Source organism: Equus caballus, chromosome 1, assembly GCF_041296265.1.
Source record: "Equus caballus isolate H_3958 breed thoroughbred chromosome 1, TB-T2T, whole genome shotgun sequence".
NCBI lineage: Eukaryota > Metazoa > Chordata > Mammalia > Perissodactyla > Equidae > Equus > Equus caballus.
Window position 1 is genome coordinate 127,268,310 of NC_091684.1, and position 21,271 is coordinate 127,289,580.

Below are 21,271 nucleotides of genomic sequence, written 5' to 3' on the forward strand. Positions count from 1 at the left end.
TCAGAATGAGGGAGACCTCTGGGGTCGTCGTGGGGTACCGGGCCAACCACCCAGCACCCTTCCATAACTTCTGGATTACTGTTTTTGCCGCCTCGCCTGATGTATTAATTCCCTCTCAGTAGAAAATGCGATGACAGTGAAGGGGACAAGTCCCCTCGCCCCTTCTCCCCAGTCCCACGCCGTCTGCCCCAGGGGCTCCCTTGCTTCCTGCCTTCGCGTGGCCATCAAGCCCTTCCTAGGGCTCAGGCCTGAACAGTTAAGTTTCTAGTCTGAGCCAATTGAGGAAAGACCCTCAGACTCACAGTAGGGGGTCCTTCGGTTCACTCACTCACTCCTTCACTTAGTCATTCATGTTACGCATGTGTTCGTTGTCTACGAAATGACACAGTACGTTCACAGTGAAAGCCTCAGTGAGCCTCAGGCCTCTGGCCAAATCCTTCATCTTCGCTCTCCTGGCCATCTGTCCGGGGAAATCAGACCCCTGGCTTCCCAGCTCCCATCCATCAGACTGTTTTCCTCCTCTCCTTACCTGGGGTCTCAGAGATAGGCCTCTTCCTCCCGGATTGCCGCCGATTCATCCTGTCGGGGCAGAGGTGAACTCCCAGGATGGTCTCCGGAAGGATCTCTCTCCCTCTTCCCAATCTCAGCCTCTCTTGGGTCGTAGACTCTGAGTGAGTCCTCAATGTCTGTGAGTCGGCAGCTACAGGCGCTGCCCCACAGGGAGATCCCGGATCCACAACCTCTCTGAGAGCAGTTGGGATCTGAGTGAGCTCCGAGTCTTCCAGTAAATCCTGTGTGATGTCACCGCTGACATAGCTCAGTTCCGAGGGCCCAGTTTGAACGTCAACATGGCAACAAGAAATCACGGCAACAGTTGAAGTAGGGGTGAGGAGGGCAGCTGAGGGAAGGTGATATAATAATCACGTAATAAAGTGATTTGGAACTTTTCCCTGCCCTCAAGGGGCCTCCCATCCATTTGGAGAGAGGGTGAGAGGGCAGAAAAGGAGAACAGACTGGGATGGGTGATATCTTTCCCCGAGGCCTCTCCTGTGCCTCTGTTTGGAAGTCACCTCTCCAGCCCTGGTCACTCAGTGTCCCCTCTGAACCCCTCTCAGACCTCCTTTGCCTCTGAGCCTTCTCAAAGGCTGTTCCCCCTGACTAGGAGACCGTCCCTCCCCTCCCTCCTGGGTCCGCCCCTCCCACGGGGAGGCACAGTGGTGCATGGAGCACCACTGGGTTTGATCCCTGCTCCGCCACCTGCTGGATCTTGGGCCAGTCAGTGGACCTCTCTCTGCTTCACTTTCCTTTTTTATTTTTTTTTTAAAGATTTCGTTTTTCCTTTTTCTCCCCAAAGTCCCCCGGTACATAGTTGTATATTTTTAGTTGTGGGTCCTCCTAGTTGCGGCACGTGGGACGCCGCCTCAGCCTGGCCTGACGAGCGGTGCCGTGTCGGCGCCCAGGATCCCAACCGGCAAAGCCCTGGGCCGCCGAGGCGGAGTGGGTGAACTTAACCGCTTGGCCACGGGGCCAGCCCCTCTGCCTCGCTTTCTGATCTGTAAAATGGAAAGGACTCTCTCCACCTGATAGCATCATTTGGAGGCTGAAGAGGTCAATCCGTGGAAAGCATTTAGAACAGTGACTGTTACAGGAGAAGACTATGCTAATGGTCACGGTTACCGTTGTACTGCAGGTCACAGCTTGCTGAGGGTGCGCAGATTAGCTGATGTCCTCGCCCTGAGCATGCAGAGCTCCCGAAAGCCCCCGTCCTTACGCTCCTCCAGGTCCACGGGAGAGGCTCATTTGAAAATCTGTCTCCTTGAATTGGACCGTAAGCAACGTGGAGGCAAACACCGGCTTGCTCTCAGGTCTGTAATCCCAGAAAGTAGGAGAGCGCCTGACACGTAGTAGGCACTCGACACGCATTTGTTGAATGAATGAATGAATGAATGAATGAATGAGTGGTGACTCCCACAAGGACTCCTCCATCCTAGGCATCCCCTGCAGAGCTGGACTGTTTGTCCTGGCAGCTGGAGGCACCATCGCTCCCAAGTGAGCATTTTGCCCCCGTTCTTGACCTTCCCAGTCCCAAGCCCTGGAAAGTGTTAGCGGGAAGCTCCTTAGCCCTCTGCGTGTTTCCCCTTGGGACCAGTGAGAAAGAGATAGGATTGTGGCCTCCGGAAAAGCGTGGACTCAGGACCTCCACCTGTCTGGGAGATTTAGGAGGGCTCTTGGGGAAAGCCCGCCGTCCTCTCTTGGCTTGGATTTTGCTTCTGTTCTGGAGGCATTTAGAAGAGGAACCAGTAAATCGTGGAACCCTTTGAGGGAGGATTTGAGACAATGGATGTGGTGAGCAGAGTGTGTGGCCTGACTACTCAGAGGGACTTGAAAACTCTCTGATGGCGAGAGAGGAGGCTTATTTTGTGCGATTCCAGAAGGCAGGACAGGGACGAGTCGGCGGGAACACAAGAGAAAAGAAAGATGTGTGCTTGTTCAGAAATGAATTAATAAAGGAAACCAACTAAAATTGGAGTCAGGAAGGCCTGGGAGTTACGGGAGCTGTTCTAAGTGAAAGTTAATTCAAGGAGAGTGAGAGTTCAGGGTGCGGACGACTCCTCATTGTAACGTTTTCCATTGGCTGGGCTTGTTGTCCCCAAAGAGGAAATTCTTTCTTCCTCCTGCTGGCATAGTAAAGTAGTAGCCAACTTCTCGTTGGAGATGCAAGGTGCTGGTCTCTCCCTAATTGGGGTAATTGACGGTGGGTGGTAGGACTGGAGAGCTCCCTGTAAGGCCTTCCTGACTCCAGTTTTAGTTGGTTTCCTTTATTGATTAATTTCCACACATTCAACCAGCTTTTACTTCTTCAATAGCTTAGTCTTTTTCGTAAGTTCCTTGCTGTTCCTATTGAAGTGTTTTCTTAATATTTTATAATTTTGACTCTATTTGGCACAGTGAACTAACGGGGGCAAGATAATGGTCTATGCCTCCCACCCCCATTTCCATTTTCGGGATGCTTTATTTCTAGCTTGGAGAGAAGCCATTGATTTTGGTATATTTGTCTTATATGTAGCCACCTCGTCAAAATTTTTGTTGTCGTTTTCGAGGCATGCGATTGCATAATTATTAGAATTTTTAAAAATCTTGATATTTATACCTGCTTATTAAATTGTCTGGCTTATTCATTCAAGACTATGTTGAGATAGAAGTAATAACAGGTAACTTCATCTAGTTCCGAATTGTGTTAAAATGTATTGAATATTTTGCAATTGACCCCACACCAGCCAAGTTTGGAGATAATTTGTTACGCACCAGTAGATAACTAATAGATCAACTTTGCTGACTACTATGGTATGTGGCCTCATAGGACAAGTTGGGGAATGCCTTCTCTCTTTCTATTCTTTGTATAATATTAAAATGATATGGTACCTGCACGTTTGGTGGAACCTGCCAGAGAATTGGCCTGTTATTTTCTGTGTAGAAGATTTTAAGCTGCTGTTCCTTTTTTCAGAGTGATTAACGGACCATTCTGGTAATGATTAGAAAGCTTGCCCCTGCTTGCTCTAGACTGCTAAATCCCTTCTTAAATATGGTGGATGTTCACTGTTTTCAGGCCATCCAGATCAATTAATCAATCCCAGATTGGCAATCACCTCTGCTTACTTATTCCCTTATCTCACATTATTTGCTTCAAAGAAATGCACGGTAGCATATGCAGGTAGTTTTGTGTCCACAGCCTCGTTGAGTGCAGAATGTAGAGAAGGTCTATTATTCCAGGGTTCTTTCTATTTTTTTAAATTATTTTTCCCTTATGCCCCTTAGGCTCCCGTCCCCCCGCCCGCACTCTCCCCCCCACCCCCCTCCCCCACCCCCCATCTACTAGCTTCAACTTCTGCTATTCCCATCAGGTCTCTAAACTTGCTGGATTTCTTCAGTGCACGGTGTGGAACGGGTGACCTGTTGCATCTGCGCATCAGAAGAGAACGCACTACTGGAATGAACAGGCGGGGAGGGCGGCAGTTGGACCGGTTGGGGCGCAGGCGCCACGCGGGAAGGGAGCCCGAGGGCGGCGCGGCGTCCCGGGCCTACCCTGCCGCAAGCCCTGCGGCAGGCTGGACGGGATCCTGGCCTCGCGCTCCGCTGGAGACCGCCCGGCTCCTCCCCACCGCTCGGCCACGCCCAGGATCGCCCAGCCGCCTGGCCCGCGAGCCCGGCCGCTCCTGCGGGGACCAACAGGATGCAGGCAAAGCCGGCAGCCTTGGAGGCCTAGGCCTAGGCCCAGGACCAGGCCTCCAGGAGCTCTGGGCTGCAGCGACTTGGGCAGTGCTTGTGCTGAGAGCGACGAGGCGGACAGTGGAGTGTCCTCAGCTATCGTGTGTGCGGAGGATGACCCAGGAAGGGTGGAGAACAGGCACACAACTGCCTGGATCCACCCATGCAAGAGCCCTGGGCTTGTACATCCAGAAGAGAAGGCAGAGCCGACGAGGCCACGCTCGCTGTGCACATGCTCTCTCCGGGCTGGAGGTAGTGCCTGCACTGCCTGCACTGCCTGCACTGCCCTTGAAGGGTCCTCCTGGGCACTCACACCCAGTTGGGAGGGCCCGCGACCACACCCTGCTCATCTTGAGACTCCCAGAGCTTCTGCTCACACAGGACGAGGGGTTCGGAGGGCTGGGCCTGGCCACCTCCCTTGCCGCAGTTGTTGCTGTGCGTTGGCCCATGTGGACATCCTGGAAAATTCCGAGACTCTTTTTCGGCCTGCCTCACCTTCTGCCAGCAGGAACTCTGAGGAGAGCTGGGTCATGAAGGCGTGTAGCAACATACCACATTCCCCAGTACCTGTCCACTGCTGTTCTTGCCAGCACATGAGCCAGGTTTAGGATTTATGGGTCCTTTCCAATGATGCGCTTTCCAAGATCTTGTTTCAGCTCTATTTCTTTCTTCTTTCCCTTCGCACCCCCATTTTATCCCCTGGGGAGAATCCATCAGCTCTCCTCTGTCCCCACCCCGACACGACTCTGAGGCCCAGAATGCCCAGTCTGTAGGAACCCCATGGTGCTGGTCCTGAGGATCTGCGTTTCCTACAAGATCTTCAGATAAGTGTGATGCTGATAAAGCGGGAGACTTTGCATTTACAAGTCCACTTGTGAGAGCCAGCCCCGCCGGTTTCCCACGAGCTCCACTGCCCTGCGTGGTCTACATGGGAGACTTAGCAAGAAGATGGAGCTAAACGGCAAGAATTTCTGCAGCAAAGCCTGCCTGGTCTGGCCTAACACGTTTCAGTTTCCCAAGTTTCATCACTAGCTGTGACCAGACTCTGCTCTGCCCAGGCAAAAGAAGACCTATCCAATGAACTCAACATAGACTCTCCATGGCTGACCTCTGGGTAAGCAATAAACTAAGCAGAGGCAACTTACCAACAAATGCCTGCTTGGAGCGTTACTCGCTTAAACAAGTGGGGGTGGGGGGCGCCGAACCAAACCCCCAAGGACACAAAGGGAGCCTCCTCCTCTGGGCAACCTCCTTGGTCCCAGCTTTCTCATCTCCTACCGCTCAAGAGCCTGCAAACTAAGATCTTTGGAAGAAAGATCCCCAGGAATACTTGCGGGTCACCTAGTGAAGATTTCCCCCACTGCTGGGTGAGGCATAGGTCAGAGAGGTCCTCTTGGGCTGCCTGGGCCTCTGCGCCGGACACTCAACACACAGAGTTGCAGACCCCCTAAAGATTTCCCGCCATGGGCATGACCCTGGTGACTTGGAGCCCCTGAGCCCTGAGAACTCCCAACAGTCAAAGACCACCCCCACCCCGCTTCCTCCTCATCAGGGTCTCGGGATTATTCTGGGCATTGTGTTCTTTTTGGCAGCTTTTCCGTTAAAGGACCCCTAAGGGCACTGTTGGTTTGCGCTTGGCACTCTGAGAATCCGCCACCTCGGAGGTGGGCAAGCAGCGGTGTCAACTATCACCTTAAGACTGGCAGAGGCCACAGGACACTGGGAAGGAGAGAGGTGAAAGGTTAGGAAAGCCTGGTTGTGCAGGCGACCAGGGACAGACTGGCGCTAACTTGAAAAGCTGGCCCGAGGTGAAGCGCATGCCACTTGTGAGTCCTGGGCCCGTTTCCGCTTTCAAAGGAGAACGTCTTTTGCCCCGTGCTTTTCCCACTGGGTTGGACGTGCCTTTTGACTTAAGAGACGAAGGAGCCTCCAAAACCTCTTGGGGTGCCTGATGGGTCAAGGAGGACTTGCCTCAGCCCAGTCTGTTCTTCCTGCAGGTAGAGGACCAATCACCTTAGTGTCCCAGGTCGTCAGCTGGCCTTAGGACTCGGATAATCGGTCTTTGAAGGCATCCCAGCCGAGGAGTACTTCCTGGGTTCATCTTCTCACAGCTGGTTGCTTGACTCCCAGTTTTACGACTCGAGTGAGAAATGGGACCACGAGAGGCGTGAGAAGTACGGAGACATGAGCCCTGACCTCTTGGCATTGGCTCCTGCTTCTTGAGGAGGGAAAAGGTAAAGAAGGCCGCATCTCCTGTGTCCTGTGACATGTGTGCCGTGCATTCTCGCGAAGACGCTCTCAGGTAAGGAGTTGGTGGGAAATGCTTTGCTTTCTCTTAAACTCTGTCCTTGAGGCCTTTGCTGATGGAGGGCATCGAACCGACATTCCACTGGAGGAGGGAGGGAGGGAGGGAGGGAGGCAGGGAGGAGCAGAGGAAGGGGCAAATTAGTATGTAGGAAATGAGCCCGTTTTGGTAAAACAAGAACAAAGATCTGAGTATACTGGAAAACCTATATACACGTGCATAAAGGAGTAGAAGCGTATGTTTGTATGTGTATGATTGCTTAAGCAAGGATGATGAAGGAGTCTACTTATTAGACTGTTAGAATTATCTGGACACACTTCTGCAACTGTGACAATGAGTGAGAACACGCAGAAGGGACAGTGTTTAAAGAAATAGCATAATGAAATGTATTTCCATTCTATAGTTATGTATCAGTGTATATAAGGTATACTATAATTCAAAGCCATGAAGAGTAAACATGAGTCAAAATAAGAAGAACCAAAAAGACAGGGTTAGCTGTATCTGCTGACTGACAGGAATCCATCATAGATTGTCCAGTGAAACATGGCGCAGAACAATGTGGGCCAAGTGTGACGTCATTTTTAAAAAAGCGAAGAAACAGACAGACCTCCCCGTGTACCTGGGACTGTATATGTGTGTCTGTCTTAGTCCATTTGGGCTGCTATAACAAAATACCACAGCTGAGGCTGGCTGATAAACAATAGGAGTTGATTTCTCACAGTCCTGGAGGTTGGAAGTCCAAGATCAGGGTACCAGCATGGACAGGCGAGGGCCCTATCGGGCTCACACTCTTGCATCCTCACATGGTGGAAGGGGCTGGGGAACTCTGCGGGGTCTCTTCTATAAGAGCACTAGTCCCAGTCATGGGGGCACCACCCTCAGGACCCAGTCACCTCCCAAACGCCCCATCTCCTAACTCCATCACATTGGGGCTTAGGATCCCAACAGTGAATGCTGAGGGGACAGAAACATTAAGAATCTGGCAGTCTCTGAGCAGAGAGAGATGTAGGGAAGGATACACGTGTGTCTTTTAACACTGGACAACTTGGGAGAGGAGTGCAATTTACATAGGAGAGGATGATTCTGATTATACTTTCGATTTACAATACTTTGCAGTTAGACAGATCATAATCAGAATATAAGACCTCTCTAAGTTAGAACATCACAGATATGCATTTTTAAATTTTGCATTGTGAAAAGATAGGCATGAGCCCATCTTTAACGTCAGACACAAAGAGTCCGACCACTGAATGAAGACACACCCTCAGCTGTACAGGGGTCAGACCCAGCAGAGCTCTTGCTTGCCATTTGGAGACCATGCCTTCTTCTGGACTCTACACCTAGAAATGACCAAAGTATTCTGTGAGGATTAAAGCATCCACCCTCAAACGTGTGCTGAGTATACATGTATACTGGCGAGGAAGAAGGCTGGACACCATGTGCAATTCATTAAGTGACACGCAGACACTGCAAGATTCTTGTTCTCTGCTATGTGCTCCCGCCTTACTCCTCTAACCGTTCTAATGGAAAACTCACCCAGGTGCATTCGAGGCCATTTTCCAAGACTACCCTTAGACGTCGTTAACGGGGATTTCGCAACTTATAGGAAGGAAAAGATTTTGGACAAAAGATCTCTTGGACAGTGGAAAGTCCCAGCCAGCCTCTGCCTCCCACTGGGATTGCCAGACCATTTCCACTCTCGCATCTCTGAGAATCACAGAGATGCGGGGTGGGTGAGCCGAGGAGTCGAAAGAGAGATTTCTTGGACTCTCAAGGTCTGGCAGTAGTGCTCCTTGATTGAGAGAATAGTATGGAAGAGCACGGGGTCAGGGCCCATGGGCAGTCAGAGCTGCTGCTGCCGGCATGGGGACAGGACCCAATGGGCAGTCAGAGCTGCTGCTGCCGGCATGGGGACAGGACCCATGGGCAGTCAGAGCTGCTGCGTGGGGACTGGACCCACGGGCAGGAGGAGCTGCCGCTGCCGCTGCCAACATGGGTTGAGAGTAGGGCTAAACTGAAGGCATAGGTGTGTGAGTTTATCTCTTTCCAAGACAAAGGAAAGAACGTGTAAAAGAAGTTGTTAAAATGGCATCAGTGCAGGTGGGGTCTGGTTATTGGCTGGCCCTATAACTTTAGGTCAGAATCAGACCGGATTAAGTCGGGATGTCCTATGCCTCCCGGAGGCTATTGGTGGTGGGGGTGGGGGGAGGAGTCAGCTAGGTGAGGTTACCAGACGAGCACCATAGACAAGACTTAAGTCCTTGCCGTCCCCATTAAGAGTCTCTAGAGATAAGGTCACCCCTCCTTCCTCCTGGGGCAGAGAGGGAGACACCCCCAACACGTGGAGACTTCCTTCACAGATGCAAATGTCTCTCATCAAAGGGCAAGCAAATCCCACTCCTCAGAGGCTCCTTCCCGTCTGCAGTTTTTAAAAGTAACCAGCCTAAAATAATCCTCATCAACAGGATTTCCTTCTTCATCATTAGCACCTGCCTCAAAGCCCTGGCTTCCCTCCACTTCAGACCCTGTCACCCTCAGGAGCCATGTCTGTCCCTCTGAGAAGTACAAACAGGGCAGCCCGTGGATGGATGTGCCAGGCCTGGGAACCCTACCCACGCACCCTGTGCCCTGAGGGTCCCCGTGTCACTCTGCGTCTCAGCTCCCAGGGACATGGACACACCCTGACACCCCCAGCGCTTCCCGGGCCCTTGGACTTGATGCCCTGACCCTAGTTTCTCTGCCCACCGTGGAGTCTGGGCATGAACCTGACCCTTCCCATCCTCACCTCGGATCACCCCTGCCTTCATTATAATTCCAGGGTTCACAGGAAATGTCCTCTCTTTGGCTGCTTTATCCTCAGCCAGGTGTTTTCTTGCAGTTCTCTGATCTCAGGATAGGTCAGGTTATACCACAGAACAAAGAAAGAACAGGCAAGTGTCACGGATGTGTCACGACCGGGGGGTAAAGCATGTTTGTTGTAAAGGGGCCAAAAAGTTTCCAAGCTGCTTCCCTTGCACCCTAGGAGACCCTCTGCAGGACTCATCCAGTAACTGGATCTCCTGTTGTGCAGAAAAGGATGGCACCAATGGAGTCTTTCTGCACCAGCTGCCACCTCCACTCCCCCCAAGAGGGAACGGCACATCCCTCCAACCCCGCTTCTCCCAGTGAGGCCAGAGGACTTGGATGGCGAGCTCAGCTTCCTTTAAGAGCCCGCCTCTCCTCTTGCAGGCCCTCCTTCCTGTCTCTCCCTGCACGTGGCTGGGAGCGGAGGCAGGCGGAGGGACGGGTTGAGGGGCTTTATCCCATTGCTGTCCTACAGACTGTTTCCCCGCGTCCCCGACTCCTTCTGCTCCCTCCTCCTGCGGACGACTCAGCTACACCCCTTCTCAACCACACTTCCTTTAGAGCTCCCTTGGCTGAGGCGCTCTCCCAGCCCTCCAGAGCCCCCTGAAGTCCCGTTTTCTTTCCCGCCTTACACGGTCGCCATGTTCAGGGTCCCGAATTCCGCAGCATCTAGATGGGGCTCTCCTCTCTTCTCCTGGCTGGGCGAGCCTCTGGCCTGACCTGGCGTGCAGAGTCGGCTGTCCCGAGGCCGCTTCATCCACCCCTTCTGGGTGGTGCTCTCCACGCCCTTGGTTGGCGATGCGGACCACGCAGCCTGGAGCGAAGGGTCTCCCGGGGTGGCTAAGCGGTCTGACCCGCGGTCTTCCCCGACAGGCCCCATCCCACCCACAGCCCTGCTCTGCAGTCACAGGGCCTGAGCGCGGCCCTTCAGGCGCGTGCCCCGCGGTCCTTGGGGCCGCGCCCCGCGGCCCTGCCTCTGCCAGGCCTCCTGCCTCTGCAGCCACGCCAGCTCGCTCCGCAGCCGCCTCAGCTCCTGGCTCTGTGCTTGCAGTCTCGCCTGCAGGCGCAGGCAGGCTTCCTCCTTGGCTCGCACCTCCCTGCTCTTGGCCGCCAGCAGGCGCCTCTGGGCCAGCAGGTGGCAGCGTCGGGGCCGGCGCGGCGCAGACGCGGGCCGCCGGCGCTCCAGCAGCTCCTCATAGAAGACGCGGCAGCTGAAGCCCTCCTTGACGCCGCGCTCGGCGTGCGCCACCACGGCGGCCGGGCACGGGAACACGCGGCAGCAGGCCACGCAGCGGAAGCCGTGCTCGCCGGTCACCAGCCACTCCGGGGTGACCGCGCGGGGCGGCGCCTCCTGCTCCTGGACGGCCGGCGCAGGGGTGTGCGCCTCGGCTTCCTGGACACAGGGCTCCGTGTCGCTGAGCAGGGACTCCGTGTCAGCCGGGCTCGGGGGAGAGCCGATGGTGCTCTCCTGGGAGAGCTCGGCCTCGAAGACGCGGGGCCTCTCGTCCACGGGGGCAAACCCGCTTTCGGTTTGCCACGCGACGGCCACCCCCTTCACGGTGCGCACTTGGGTGTAATAGGCGCACCGCACCCATTGCTTCTCTTTGGGCGACCCGTAGCTGGAGGAGTGGGAGGTCCGCTCCGCTGAAGCAGAGGAGACACACGTCTCTGGGAGTCGGAGGGTCTTCCTGGGCCTGGAGCTCCGGCTTCTGTTTGCCGATGGTGTAGGCTGTGTGGCCCTGTCCTCTTGGGTTGAGGCCTCTGAGAACAGAGTGGGAGTTCCATGAGCTCTGGGGCCTGGGGCCTGGGGCCTGGTCTCTGAGCCCAGGCTGTTGTGTCGGGGGTCCCTGGGGGCCTCTCCGTCGCTACCCTCCTGCACCTCTGGGAAACCTCGTCACATCTTCGTCCTGCCCCGGCGGGCCCGGGTCCCGAGCCTTCCAGTGCTGGTTGCACTGCTGGGGGTGACACAAGTCCCCTCGAGCACATTGGTACCAATGACAGTGGTACCCTGTGTCAAAGGTCTGTCGTGGGAGACAATACAATACCCTTTGCGATCTTCTGCTTGTAATTGTAGGACCTTCAGGCTAATTTTTCTTTTTTTTCCCCTAACATTTGTTGAATGCCAACTATGCTACCCCTCTGGGAGATGTTTTCTATGAAGCTGATTTGCTAGGATAGTTAGTTAGAGGGTTAGCGTGCCAACGGGAGAAATGCTCAGCTCTTTTCAACCCGGTATTAGGGGGGCACTGATAGAAGGAATTCCACTGACAGACATACTAATTTGTAGGCTTTGTTAAGGCTCTTGCAGGTTTCCTTCTTTCTCAAACCTTCCTTAACCGAGCAACACTAGACCTTTAAAAAGGCTTGCTCGGAGCTGACTCCTGAGCACTTCCTCGTGAGATGAGCTCCTTCAGTGTGAAGGCAGAAAACAGATGTCCGTGTCTGAGCGCCCTGATCCCCCACCTCCGTGGTGAGTACGTGAAAACCTCACCGAGGGCATCTGCGGGCTTGCTGCGTCAGCCTCAGGGTCTGTGCATGCTTCTGAGGACGGGGCTGGTTTGGAGAGTTCAGGATGCAGAAAGGAAGTGATGGAAGCAAGCTTTGGGGGTGTGGGGGGGAGGGAGTGAAGGGTTCAGGTAGGACCGAGATGGAGAAGACCTCAGGGGGCAGTGGACAGAATCTGCAGACAGAAGACCAGGAGGGAAGAGGAAACCAGCTGGGCCTGTGGCGAGCAGCACATGGGAGTTGTCAGGAAGTTGGGGAGGAGGCAAGGGGAAAAGGAACTGACTGGGGAAAGGGTCCCGAACTAGGATCTGTAGGATTTCTGGCAGAAACACAGGTTAAGGAGAGATTTAGAATGCGATTCTGAAGTGAAGCTTTGCTGTGCCACATCGTAGAGCCCTAGGGAGAGGTGGACGGGAGACAGAGGAGGAGAAGGCAAGGCCTTGGACTGAGGGTAGTGCTGTCTGCCCAGGCCCCCTTCTGCCCCAGCCCTGGCTCAGAATGAGGGAGACCTCTGGGGTCGTCGTGGGGTACCGGGCCAACCACCCAGCACCCTTCCATAACTTCTGGATTACTGTTTTTGCCGCCTCGCCTGATGTATTAATTCCCTCTCAGTAGAAAATGCGATGACAGTGAAGGGGACAAGTCCCCTCGCCCCTTCTCCCCAGTCCCACGCCGTCTGCCCCAGGGGCTCCCTTGCTTCCTGCCTTCGCGTGGCCATCAAGCCCTTCCTAGGGCTCAGGCCTGAACAGTTAAGTTTCTAGTCTGAGCCAATTGAGGAAAGACCCTCAGACTCACAGTAGGGGGTCCTTCGGTTCACTCACTCACTCCTTCACTTAGTCATTCATGTTACGCATGTGTTCGTTGTCTACGAAATGACACAGTACGTTCACAGTGAAAGCCTCAGTGAGCCTCAGGCCTCTGGCCAAATCCTTCATCTTCGCTCTCCTGGCCATCTGTCCGGGGAAATCAGACCCCTGGCTTCCCAGCTCCCATCCATCAGACTGTTTTCCTCCTCTCCTTACCTGGGGTCTCAGAGATAGGCCTCTTCCTCCCGGATTGCCGCCGATTCATCCTGTCGGGGCAGAGGTGAACTCCCAGGATGGTCTCCGGAAGGATCTCTCTCCCTCTTCCCAATCTCAGCCTCTCTTGGGTCGTAGACTCTGAGTGAGTCCTCAATGTCTGTGAGTCGGCAGCTACAGGCGCTGCCCCACAGGGAGATCCCGGATCCACAACCTCTCTGAGAGCAGTTGGGATCTGAGTGAGCTCCGAGTCTTCCAGTAAATCCTGTGTGATGTCACCGCTGACATAGCTCAGTTCCGAGGGCCCAGTTTGAACGTCAACATGGCAACAAGAAATCACGGCAACAGTTGAAGTAGGGGTGAGGAGGGCAGCTGAGGGAAGGTGATATAATAATCACGTAATAAAGTGATTTGGAACTTTTCCCTGCCCTCAAGGGGCCTCCCATCCATTTGGAGAGAGGGTGAGAGGGCAGAAAAGGAGAACAGACTGGGATGGGTGATATCTTTCCCCGAGGCCTCTCCTGTGCCTCTGTTTGGAAGTCACCTCTCCAGCCCTGGTCACTCAGTGTCCCCTCTGAACCCCTCTCAGACCTCCTTTGCCTCTGAGCCTTCTCAAAGGCTGTTCCCCCTGACTAGGAGACCGTCCCTCCCCTCCCTCCTGGGTCCGCCCCTCCCACGGGGAGGCACAGTGGTGCATGGAGCACCACTGGGTTTGATCCCTGCTCCGCCACCTGCTGGATCTTGGGCCAGTCAGTGGACCTCTCTCTGCTTCACTTTCCTTTTTTATTTTTTTTTTAAAGATTTCGTTTTTCCTTTTTCTCCCCAAAGTCCCCCGGTACATAGTTGTATATTTTTAGTTGTGGGTCCTCCTAGTTGCGGCACGTGGGACGCCGCCTCAGCCTGGCCTGACGAGCGGTGCCGTGTCGGCGCCCAGGATCCCAACCGGCAAAGCCCTGGGCCGCCGAGGCGGAGTGGGTGAACTTAACCGCTTGGCCACGGGGCCAGCCCCTCTGCCTCGCTTTCTGATCTGTAAAATGGAAAGGACTCTCTCCACCTGATAGCATCATTTGGAGGCTGAAGAGGTCAATCCGTGGAAAGCATTTAGAACAGTGACTGTTACAGGAGAAGACTATGCTAATGGTCACGGTTACCGTTGTACTGCAGGTCACAGCTTGCTGAGGGTGCGCAGATTAGCTGATGTCCTCGCCCTGAGCATGCAGAGCTCCCGAAAGCCCCCGTCCTTACGCTCCTCCAGGTCCACGGGAGAGGCTCATTTGAAAATCTGTCTCCTTGAATTGGACCGTAAGCAACGTGGAGGCAAACACCGGCTTGCTCTCAGGTCTGTAATCCCAGAAAGTAGGAGAGCGCCTGACACGTAGTAGGCACTCGACACGCATTTGTTGAATGAATGAATGAATGAATGAATGAATGAGTGGTGACTCCCACAAGGACTCCTCCATCCTAGGCATCCCCTGCAGAGCTGGACTGTTTGTCCTGGCAGCTGGAGGCACCATCGCTCCCAAGTGAGCATTTTGCCCCCGTTCTTGACCTTCCCAGTCCCAAGCCCTGGAAAGTGTTAGCGGGAAGCTCCTTAGCCCTCTGCGTGTTTCCCCTTGGGACCAGTGAGAAAGAGATAGGATTGTGGCCTCCGGAAAAGCGTGGACTCAGGACCTCCACCTGTCTGGGAGATTTAGGAGGGCTCTTGGGGAAAGCCCGCCGTCCTCTCTTGGCTTGGATTTTGCTTCTGTTCTGGAGGCATTTAGAAGAGGAACCAGTAAATCGTGGAACCCTTTGAGGGAGGATTTGAGACAATGGATGTGGTGAGCAGAGTGTGTGGCCTGACTACTCAGAGGGACTTGAAAACTCTCTGATGGCGAGAGAGGAGGCTTATTTTGTGCGATTCCAGAAGGCAGGACAGGGACGAGTCGGCGGGAACACAAGAGAAAAGAAAGATGTGTGCTTGTTCAGAAATGAATTAATAAAGGAAACCAACTAAAATTGGAGTCAGGAAGGCCTGGGAGTTACGGGAGCTGTTCTAAGTGAAAGTTAATTCAAGGAGAGTGAGAGTTCAGGGTGCGGACGACTCCTCATTGTAACGTTTTCCATTGGCTGGGCTTGTTGTCCCCAAAGAGGAAATTCTTTCTTCCTCCTGCTGGCATAGTAAAGTAGTAGCCAACTTCTCGTTGGAGATGCAAGGTGCTGGTCTCTCCCTAATTGGGGTAATTGACGGTGGGTGGTAGGACTGGAGAGCTCCCTGTAAGGCCTTCCTGACTCCAGTTTTAGTTGGTTTCCTTTATTGATTAATTTCCACACATTCAACCAGCTTTTACTTCTTCAATAGCTTAGTCTTTTTCGTAAGTTCCTTGCTGTTCCTATTGAAGTGTTTTCTTAATATTTTATAATTTTGACTCTATTTGGCACAGTGAACTAACGGGGGCAAGATAATGGTCTATGCCTCCCACCCCCATTTCCATTTTCGGGATGCTTTATTTCTAGCTTGGAGAGAAGCCATTGATTTTGGTATATTTGTCTTATATGTAGCCACCTCGTCAAAATTTTTGTTGTCGTTTTCGAGGCATGCGATTGCATAATTATTAGAATTTTTAAAAATCTTGATATTTATACCTGCTTATTAAATTGTCTGGCTTATTCATTCAAGACTATGTTGAGATAGAAGTAATAACAGGTAACTTCATCTAGTTCCGAATTGTGTTAAAATGTATTGAATATTTTGCAATTGACCCCACACCAGCCAAGTTTGGAGATAATTTGTTACGCACCAGTAGATAACTAATAGATCAACTTTGCTGACTACTATGGTATGTGGCCTCATAGGACAAGTTGGGGAATGCCTTCTCTCTTTCTATTCTTTGTATAATATTAAAATGATATGGTACCTGCACGTTTGGTGGAACCTGCCAGAGAATTGGCCTGTTATTTTCTGTGTAGAAGATTTTAAGCTGCTGTTCCTTTTTTCAGAGTGATTAACGGACCATTCTGGTAATGATTAGAAAGCTTGCCCCTGCTTGCTCTAGACTGCTAAATCCCTTCTTAAATATGGTGGATGTTCACTGTTTTCAGGCCATCCAGATCAATTAATCAATCCCAGATTGGCAATCACCTCTGCTTACTTATTCCCTTATCTCACATTATTTGCTTCAAAGAAATGCACGGTAGCATATGCAGGTAGTTTTGTGTCCACAGCCTCGTTGAGTGCAGAATGTAGAGAAGGTCTATTATTCCAGGGTTCTTTCTATTTTTTTAAATTATTTTTCCCTTATGCCCCTTAGGCTCCCGTCCCCCCGCCCGCACTCTCCCCCCCACCCCCCTCCCCCACCCCCCATCTACTAGCTTCAACTTCTGCTATTCCCATCAGGTCTCTAAACTTGCTGGATTTCTTCAGTGCACGGTGTGGAACGGGTGACCTGTTGCATCTGCGCATCAGAAGAGAACGCACTACTGGAATGAACAGGCGGGGAGGGCGGCAGTTGGACCGGTTGGGGCGCAGGCGCCACGCGGGAAGGGAGCCCGAGGGCGGCGCGGCGTCCCGGGCCTACCCTGCCGCAAGCCCTGCGGCAGGCTGGACGGGATCCTGGCCTCGCGCTCCGCTGGAGACCGCCCGGCTCCTCCCCACCGCTCGGCCACGCCCAGGATCGCCCAGCCGCCTGGCCCGCGAGCCCGGCCGCTCCTGCGGGGACCAACAGGATGCAGGCAAAGCCGGCAGCCTTGGAGGCCTAGGCCTAGGCCCAGGACCAGGCCTCCAGGAGCTCTGGGCTGCAGCGACTTGGGCAGTGCTTGTGCTGAGAGCGACGAGGCGGACAGTGGAGTGTCCTCAGCTATCGTGTGTGCGGAGGATGACCCAGGAAGGGTGGAGAACAGGCACACAACTGCCTGGATCCACCCATGCAAGAGCCCTGGGCTTGTACATCCAGAAGAGAAGGCAGAGCCGACGAGGCCACGCTCGCTGTGCACATGCTCTCTCCGGGCTGGAGGTAGTGCCTGCACTGCCTGCACTGCCTGCACTGCCCTTGAAGGGTCCTCCTGGGCACTCACACCCAGTTGGGAGGGCCCGCGACCACACCCTGCTCATCTTGAGACTCCCAGAGCTTCTGCTCACACAGGACGAGGGGTTCGGAGGGCTGGGCCTGGCCACCTCCCTTGCCGCAGTTGTTGCTGTGCGTTGGCCCATGTGGACATCCTGGAAAATTCCGAGACTCTTTTTCGGCCTGCCTCACCTTCTGCCAGCAGGAACTCTGAGGAGAGCTGGGTCATGAAGGCGTGTAGCAACATACCACATTCCCCAGTACCTGTCCACTGCTGTTCTTGCCAGCACATGAGCCAGGTTTAGGATTTATGGGTCCTTTCCAATGATGCGCTTTCCAAGATCTTGTTTCAGCTCTATTTCTTTCTTCTTTCCCTTCGCACCCCCATTTTATCCCCTGGGGAGAATCCATCAGCTCTCCTCTGTCCCCACCCCGACACGACTCTGAGGCCCAGAATGCCCAGTCTGTAGGAACCCCATGGTGCTGGTCCTGAGGATCTGCGTTTCCTACAAGATCTTCAGATAAGTGTGATGCTGATAAAGCGGGAGACTTTGCATTTACAAGTCCACTTGTGAGAGCCAGCCCCGCCGGTTTCCCACGAGCTCCACTGCCCTGCGTGGTCTACATGGGAGACTTAGCAAGAAGATGGAGCTAAACGGCAAGAATTTCTGCAGCAAAGCCTGCCTGGTCTGGCCTAACACGTTTCAGTTTCCCAAGTTTCATCACTAGCTGTGACCAGACTCTGCTCTGCCCAGGCAAAAGAAGACCTATCCAATGAACTCAACATAGACTCTCCATGGCTGACCTCTGGGTAAGCAATAAACTAAGCAGAGGCAACTTACCAACAAATGCCTGCTTGGAGCGTTACTCGCTTAAACAAGTGGGGGTGGGGGGCGCCGAACCAAACCCCCAAGGACACAAAGGGAGCCTCCTCCTCTGGGCAACCTCCTTGGTCCCAGCTTTCTCATCTCCTACCGCTCAAGAGCCTGCAAACTAAGATCTTTGGAAGAAAGATCCCCAGGAATACTTGCGGGTCACCTAGTGAAGATTTCCCCCACTGCTGGGTGAGGCATAGGTCAGAGAGGTCCTCTTGGGCTGCCTGGGCCTCTGCGCCGGACACTCAACACACAGAGTTGCAGACCCCCTAAAGATTTCCCGCCATGGGCATGACCCTGGTGACTTGGAGCCCCTGAGCCCTGAGAACTCCCAACAGTCAAAGACCACCCCCACCCCGCTTCCTCCTCATCAGGGTCTCGGGATTATTCTGGGCATTGTGTTCTTTTTGGCAGCTTTTCCGTTAAAGGACCCCTAAGGGCACTGTTGGTTTGCGCTTGGCACTCTGAGAATCCGCCACCTCGGAGGTGGGCAAGCAGCGGTGTCAACTATCACCTTAAGACTGGCAGAGGCCACAGGACACTGGGAAGGAGAGAGGTGAAAGGTTAGGAAAGCCTGGTTGTGCAGGCGACCAGGGACAGACTGGCGCTAACTTGAAAAGCTGGCCCGAGGTGAAGCGCATGCCACTTGTGAGTCCTGGGCCCGTTTCCGCTTTCAAAGGAGAACGTCTTTTGCCCCGTGCTTTTCCCACTGGGTTGGACGTGCCTTTTGACTTAAGAGACGAAGGAGCCTCCAAAACCTCTTGGGGTGCCTGATGGGTCAAGGAGGACTTGCCTCAGCCCAGTCTGTTCTTCCTGCAGGTAGAGGACCAATCACCTTAGTGTCCCAGGTCGTCAGCTGGCCTTAGGACTCGGATAATCGGTCTTTGAAGGCATCCCAGCCGAGGAGTACTTCCTGGGTTCATCTTCTCACAGCTGGTTGCTTGACTCCCAGTTTTACGACTCGAGTGAGAAATGGGACCACGAGAGGCGTGAGAAGTACGGAGACATGAGCCCTGACCTCTTGGCATTGGCTCCTGCTTCTTGAGGAGGGAAAAGGTAAAGAAGGCCGCATCTCCTGTGTCCTGTGACATGTGTGCCGTGCATTCTCGCGAAGACGCTCTCAGGTAAGGAGTTGGTGGGAAATGCTTTGCTTTCTCTTAAACTCTGTCCTTGAGGCCTTTGCTGATGGAGGGCATCGAACCGACATTCCACTGGAGGAGGGAGGGAGGGAGGGAGGGAGGCAGGGAGGAGCAGAGGAAGGGGCAAATTAGTATGTAGGAAATGAGCCCGTTTTGGTAAAACAAGAACAAAGATCTGAGTATACTGGAAAACCTATATACACGTGCATAAAGGAGTAGAAGCGTATGTTTGTATGTGTATGATTGCTTAAGCAAGGATGATGAAGGAGTCTACTTATTAGACTGTTAGAATTATCTGGACACACTTCTGCAACTGTGACAATGAGTGAGAACACGCAGAAGGGACAGTGTTTAAAGAAATAGCATAATGAAATGTATTTCCATTCTATAGTTATGTATCAGTGTATATAAGGTATACTATAATTCAAAGCCATGAAGAGTAAACATGAGTCAAAATAAGAAGAACCAAAAAGACAGGGTTAGCTGTATCTGCTGACTGACAGGAATCCATCATAGATTGTCCAGTGAAACATGGCGCAGAACAATGTGGGCCAAGTGTGACGTCATTTTTAAAAAAGCGAAGAAACAGACAGACCTCCCCGTGTACCTGGGACTGTATATGTGTGTCTGTCTTAGTCCATTTGGGCTGCTATAACAAAATACCACAGCTGAGGCTGGCTGATAAACAATAGGAGTTGATTTCTCACAGTCCTGGAGGTTGGAAGTCCAAGATCAGGGTACCAGCATGGACAGGCGAGGGCCCTATCGGGCTCACACTCTTGCATCCTCACATGGTGGAAGGGGCTGGGGAACTCTGCGGGGTCTCTTCTATAAGAGCACTAGTCCCAGTCATGGGGGCACCACCCTCAGGACCCAGTCACCTCCCAAACGCCCCATCTCCTAACTCCATCACATTGGGGCTTAGGATCCCAACAGTGAATGCTGAGGGGACAGAAACATTAAGAATCTGGCAGTCTCTGAGCAGAGAGAGATGTAGGGAAGGATACACGTGTGTCTTTTAACACTGGACAACTTGGGAGAGGAGTGCAATTTACATAGGAGAGGATGATTCTGATTATACTTTCGATTTACAATACTTTGCAGTTAGACAGATCATAATCAGAATATAAGACCTCTCTAAGTTAGAACATCACAGATATGCATTTTTAAATTTTGCATTGTGAAAAGATAGGCATGAGCCCATCTTTAACGTCAGACACAAAGAGTCCGACCACTGAATGAAGACACACCCTCAGCTGTACAGGGGTCAGACCCAGCAGAGCTCTTGCTTGCCATTTGGAGACCATGCCTTCTTCTGGACTCTACACCTAGAAATGACCAAAGTATTCTGTGAGGATTAAAGCATCCACCCTCAAACGTGTGCTGAGTATACATGTATACTGGCGAGGAAGAAGGCTGGACACCATGTGCAATTCATTAAGTGACACGCAGACACTGCGAGATTCTTGTTCTCTGCTATGTGCTCCCGCCTTACTCCTCTAACCGTTCTAATGGAAAACTCACCCAGGTGCATTCGAGGCCATTTTCCAAGACTACCCTTAGACGTCGTTAACGGGGATTTCGCAACTTATAGGAAGGAAAAGATTTTGGACAAAAGATCTCTTGGACAGTGGAAAGTCCCAGCCAGCCTCTGCCTCCCACTGGGATTGCCAGACCATTTCCACTCTCGCATCTCTGAGAATCACAGAGATGCGGGGTGGGTGAGCCGAGGAGTCGAAAGAGAGATTTCTTGGACTCTCAAGGTCTGGCAGTAGTGCTCCTTGATTGAGAGAATAGTATGGAAGAGCACGGGGTCAGGGCCCATGGGCAGTCAGAGCTGCTGCTGCCGGCATGGGGACAGGACCCAATGGGCAGTCAGAGCTGCTGCTGCCGGCATGGGGACAGGACCCATGGGCAGTCAGAGCTGCTGCGTGGGGACTGGACCCACGGGCAGGAGGAGCTGCCGCTGCCGCTGCCAACATGGGTTGAGAGTAGGGCTAAACTGAAGGCATAGGTGTGTGAGTTTATCTCTTTCCAAGACAAAGGAAAGAACGTGTAAAAGAAGTTGTTAAAATGGCATCAGTGCAGGTGGGGTCTGGTTATTGGCTGGCCCTATAACTTTAGGTCAGAATCAGACCGGATTAAGTCGGGATGTCCTATGCCTCCCGGAGGCTATTGGTGGTGGGGGTGGGGGGAGGAGTCAGCTAGGTGAGGTTACCAGACGAGCACCATAGACAAGACTTAAGTCCTTGCCGTCCCCATTAAGAGTCTCTAG

General features: G+C 53.1%; 5 protein-coding genes across 11 annotated transcripts in view; 2 read left to right on the forward strand and 3 right to left on the reverse strand.

Annotated features, from left to right (window-relative positions):
* Positions 1-791, reverse strand: part of LOC138917161 (protein FAM170A-like) — a 9,422-nt gene extending 8,631 nt beyond the window's left edge. The window contains exon 1 of one of the 3 annotated variants that reach the window (XM_070232187.1): positions 530-791. In XM_070232187.1, coding sequence (XP_070088288.1) covers positions 530-578 — 49 coding nt within the window. In that variant the 5' untranslated portion in view covers positions 579-791. The remainder of the gene's footprint in view (positions 1-529) is intronic. The other 2 variants (XM_070232190.1, XM_070232184.1) reach the window with 2 other exon arrangements.
* The window catches only part of LOC138917152 (uncharacterized), a 7,739-nt gene extending 2,321 nt beyond the window's left edge, over positions 1-5,418 (forward strand). The window contains exons 3-4 of the mRNA XM_070232066.1: positions 1,691-1,865; positions 3,903-5,418. Coding sequence (XP_070088167.1) covers positions 1,691-1,865; positions 3,903-4,800 — 1,073 coding nt within the window. The 3' untranslated portion in view covers positions 4,801-5,418. The remainder of the gene's footprint in view (positions 1-1,690; positions 1,866-3,902) is intronic.
* Positions 3,783-13,204, reverse strand: LOC138917165 (protein FAM170A-like). Of its 3 annotated transcripts, XM_070232219.1 has the most exons (5): positions 12,943-13,178; positions 10,048-11,176; positions 9,357-9,630; positions 7,834-7,911; positions 4,900-6,655 (listed from the first exon to the last, which is right to left on the reverse strand). In XM_070232219.1, exons 1-2 carry the CDS (start codon positions 12,989-12,991, stop codon positions 10,320-10,322), a joined length of 906 nt encoding a protein of 301 aa, XP_070088320.1. In that variant the 5' UTR covers positions 12,992-13,178; the 3' UTR covers positions 4,900-6,655; positions 7,834-7,911; positions 9,357-9,630; positions 10,048-10,319. The 3 variants fall into 3 exon arrangements, with proteins under 3 accessions (XP_070088312.1, XP_070088320.1, XP_070088305.1); XM_070232211.1 differs by lacking the exon at positions 7,834-7,911 and having other exon boundaries at positions 3,783-6,655; positions 9,357-11,176; positions 12,943-13,204; XM_070232204.1 differs by lacking the exon at positions 4,900-6,655 and having other exon boundaries at positions 6,911-7,911; positions 9,357-11,176; positions 12,943-13,200.
* LOC138917143 (uncharacterized) lies at positions 10,093-17,831 on the forward strand. Its single transcript, XM_070232048.1, has 4 exons — positions 10,093-10,974; positions 11,714-11,885; positions 14,104-14,278; positions 16,316-17,831. The coding sequence occupies exons 2-4, from the start codon at positions 11,816-11,818 to the stop codon at positions 17,211-17,213; spliced, it is 1,143 nt and encodes a 380-aa protein (XP_070088149.1). The 5' UTR covers positions 10,093-10,974; positions 11,714-11,815; the 3' UTR covers positions 17,214-17,831.
* Positions 16,196-21,271, reverse strand: part of LOC138917169 (protein FAM170A-like) — a 9,422-nt gene continuing 4,346 nt past the window's right edge. The window contains exons 4-5 of one of the 3 annotated variants that reach the window (XM_070232233.1): positions 20,247-20,324; positions 17,313-19,068 (exon numbers count right to left, since the gene is read on the reverse strand). The gene's annotated coding sequence lies outside the window, so the exon portion shown is untranslated. Of the gene's footprint in view, positions 19,069-19,323; positions 20,325-21,271 lie in introns of those variants that run through there. The other 2 variants (XM_070232227.1, XM_070232222.1) reach the window with 2 other exon arrangements.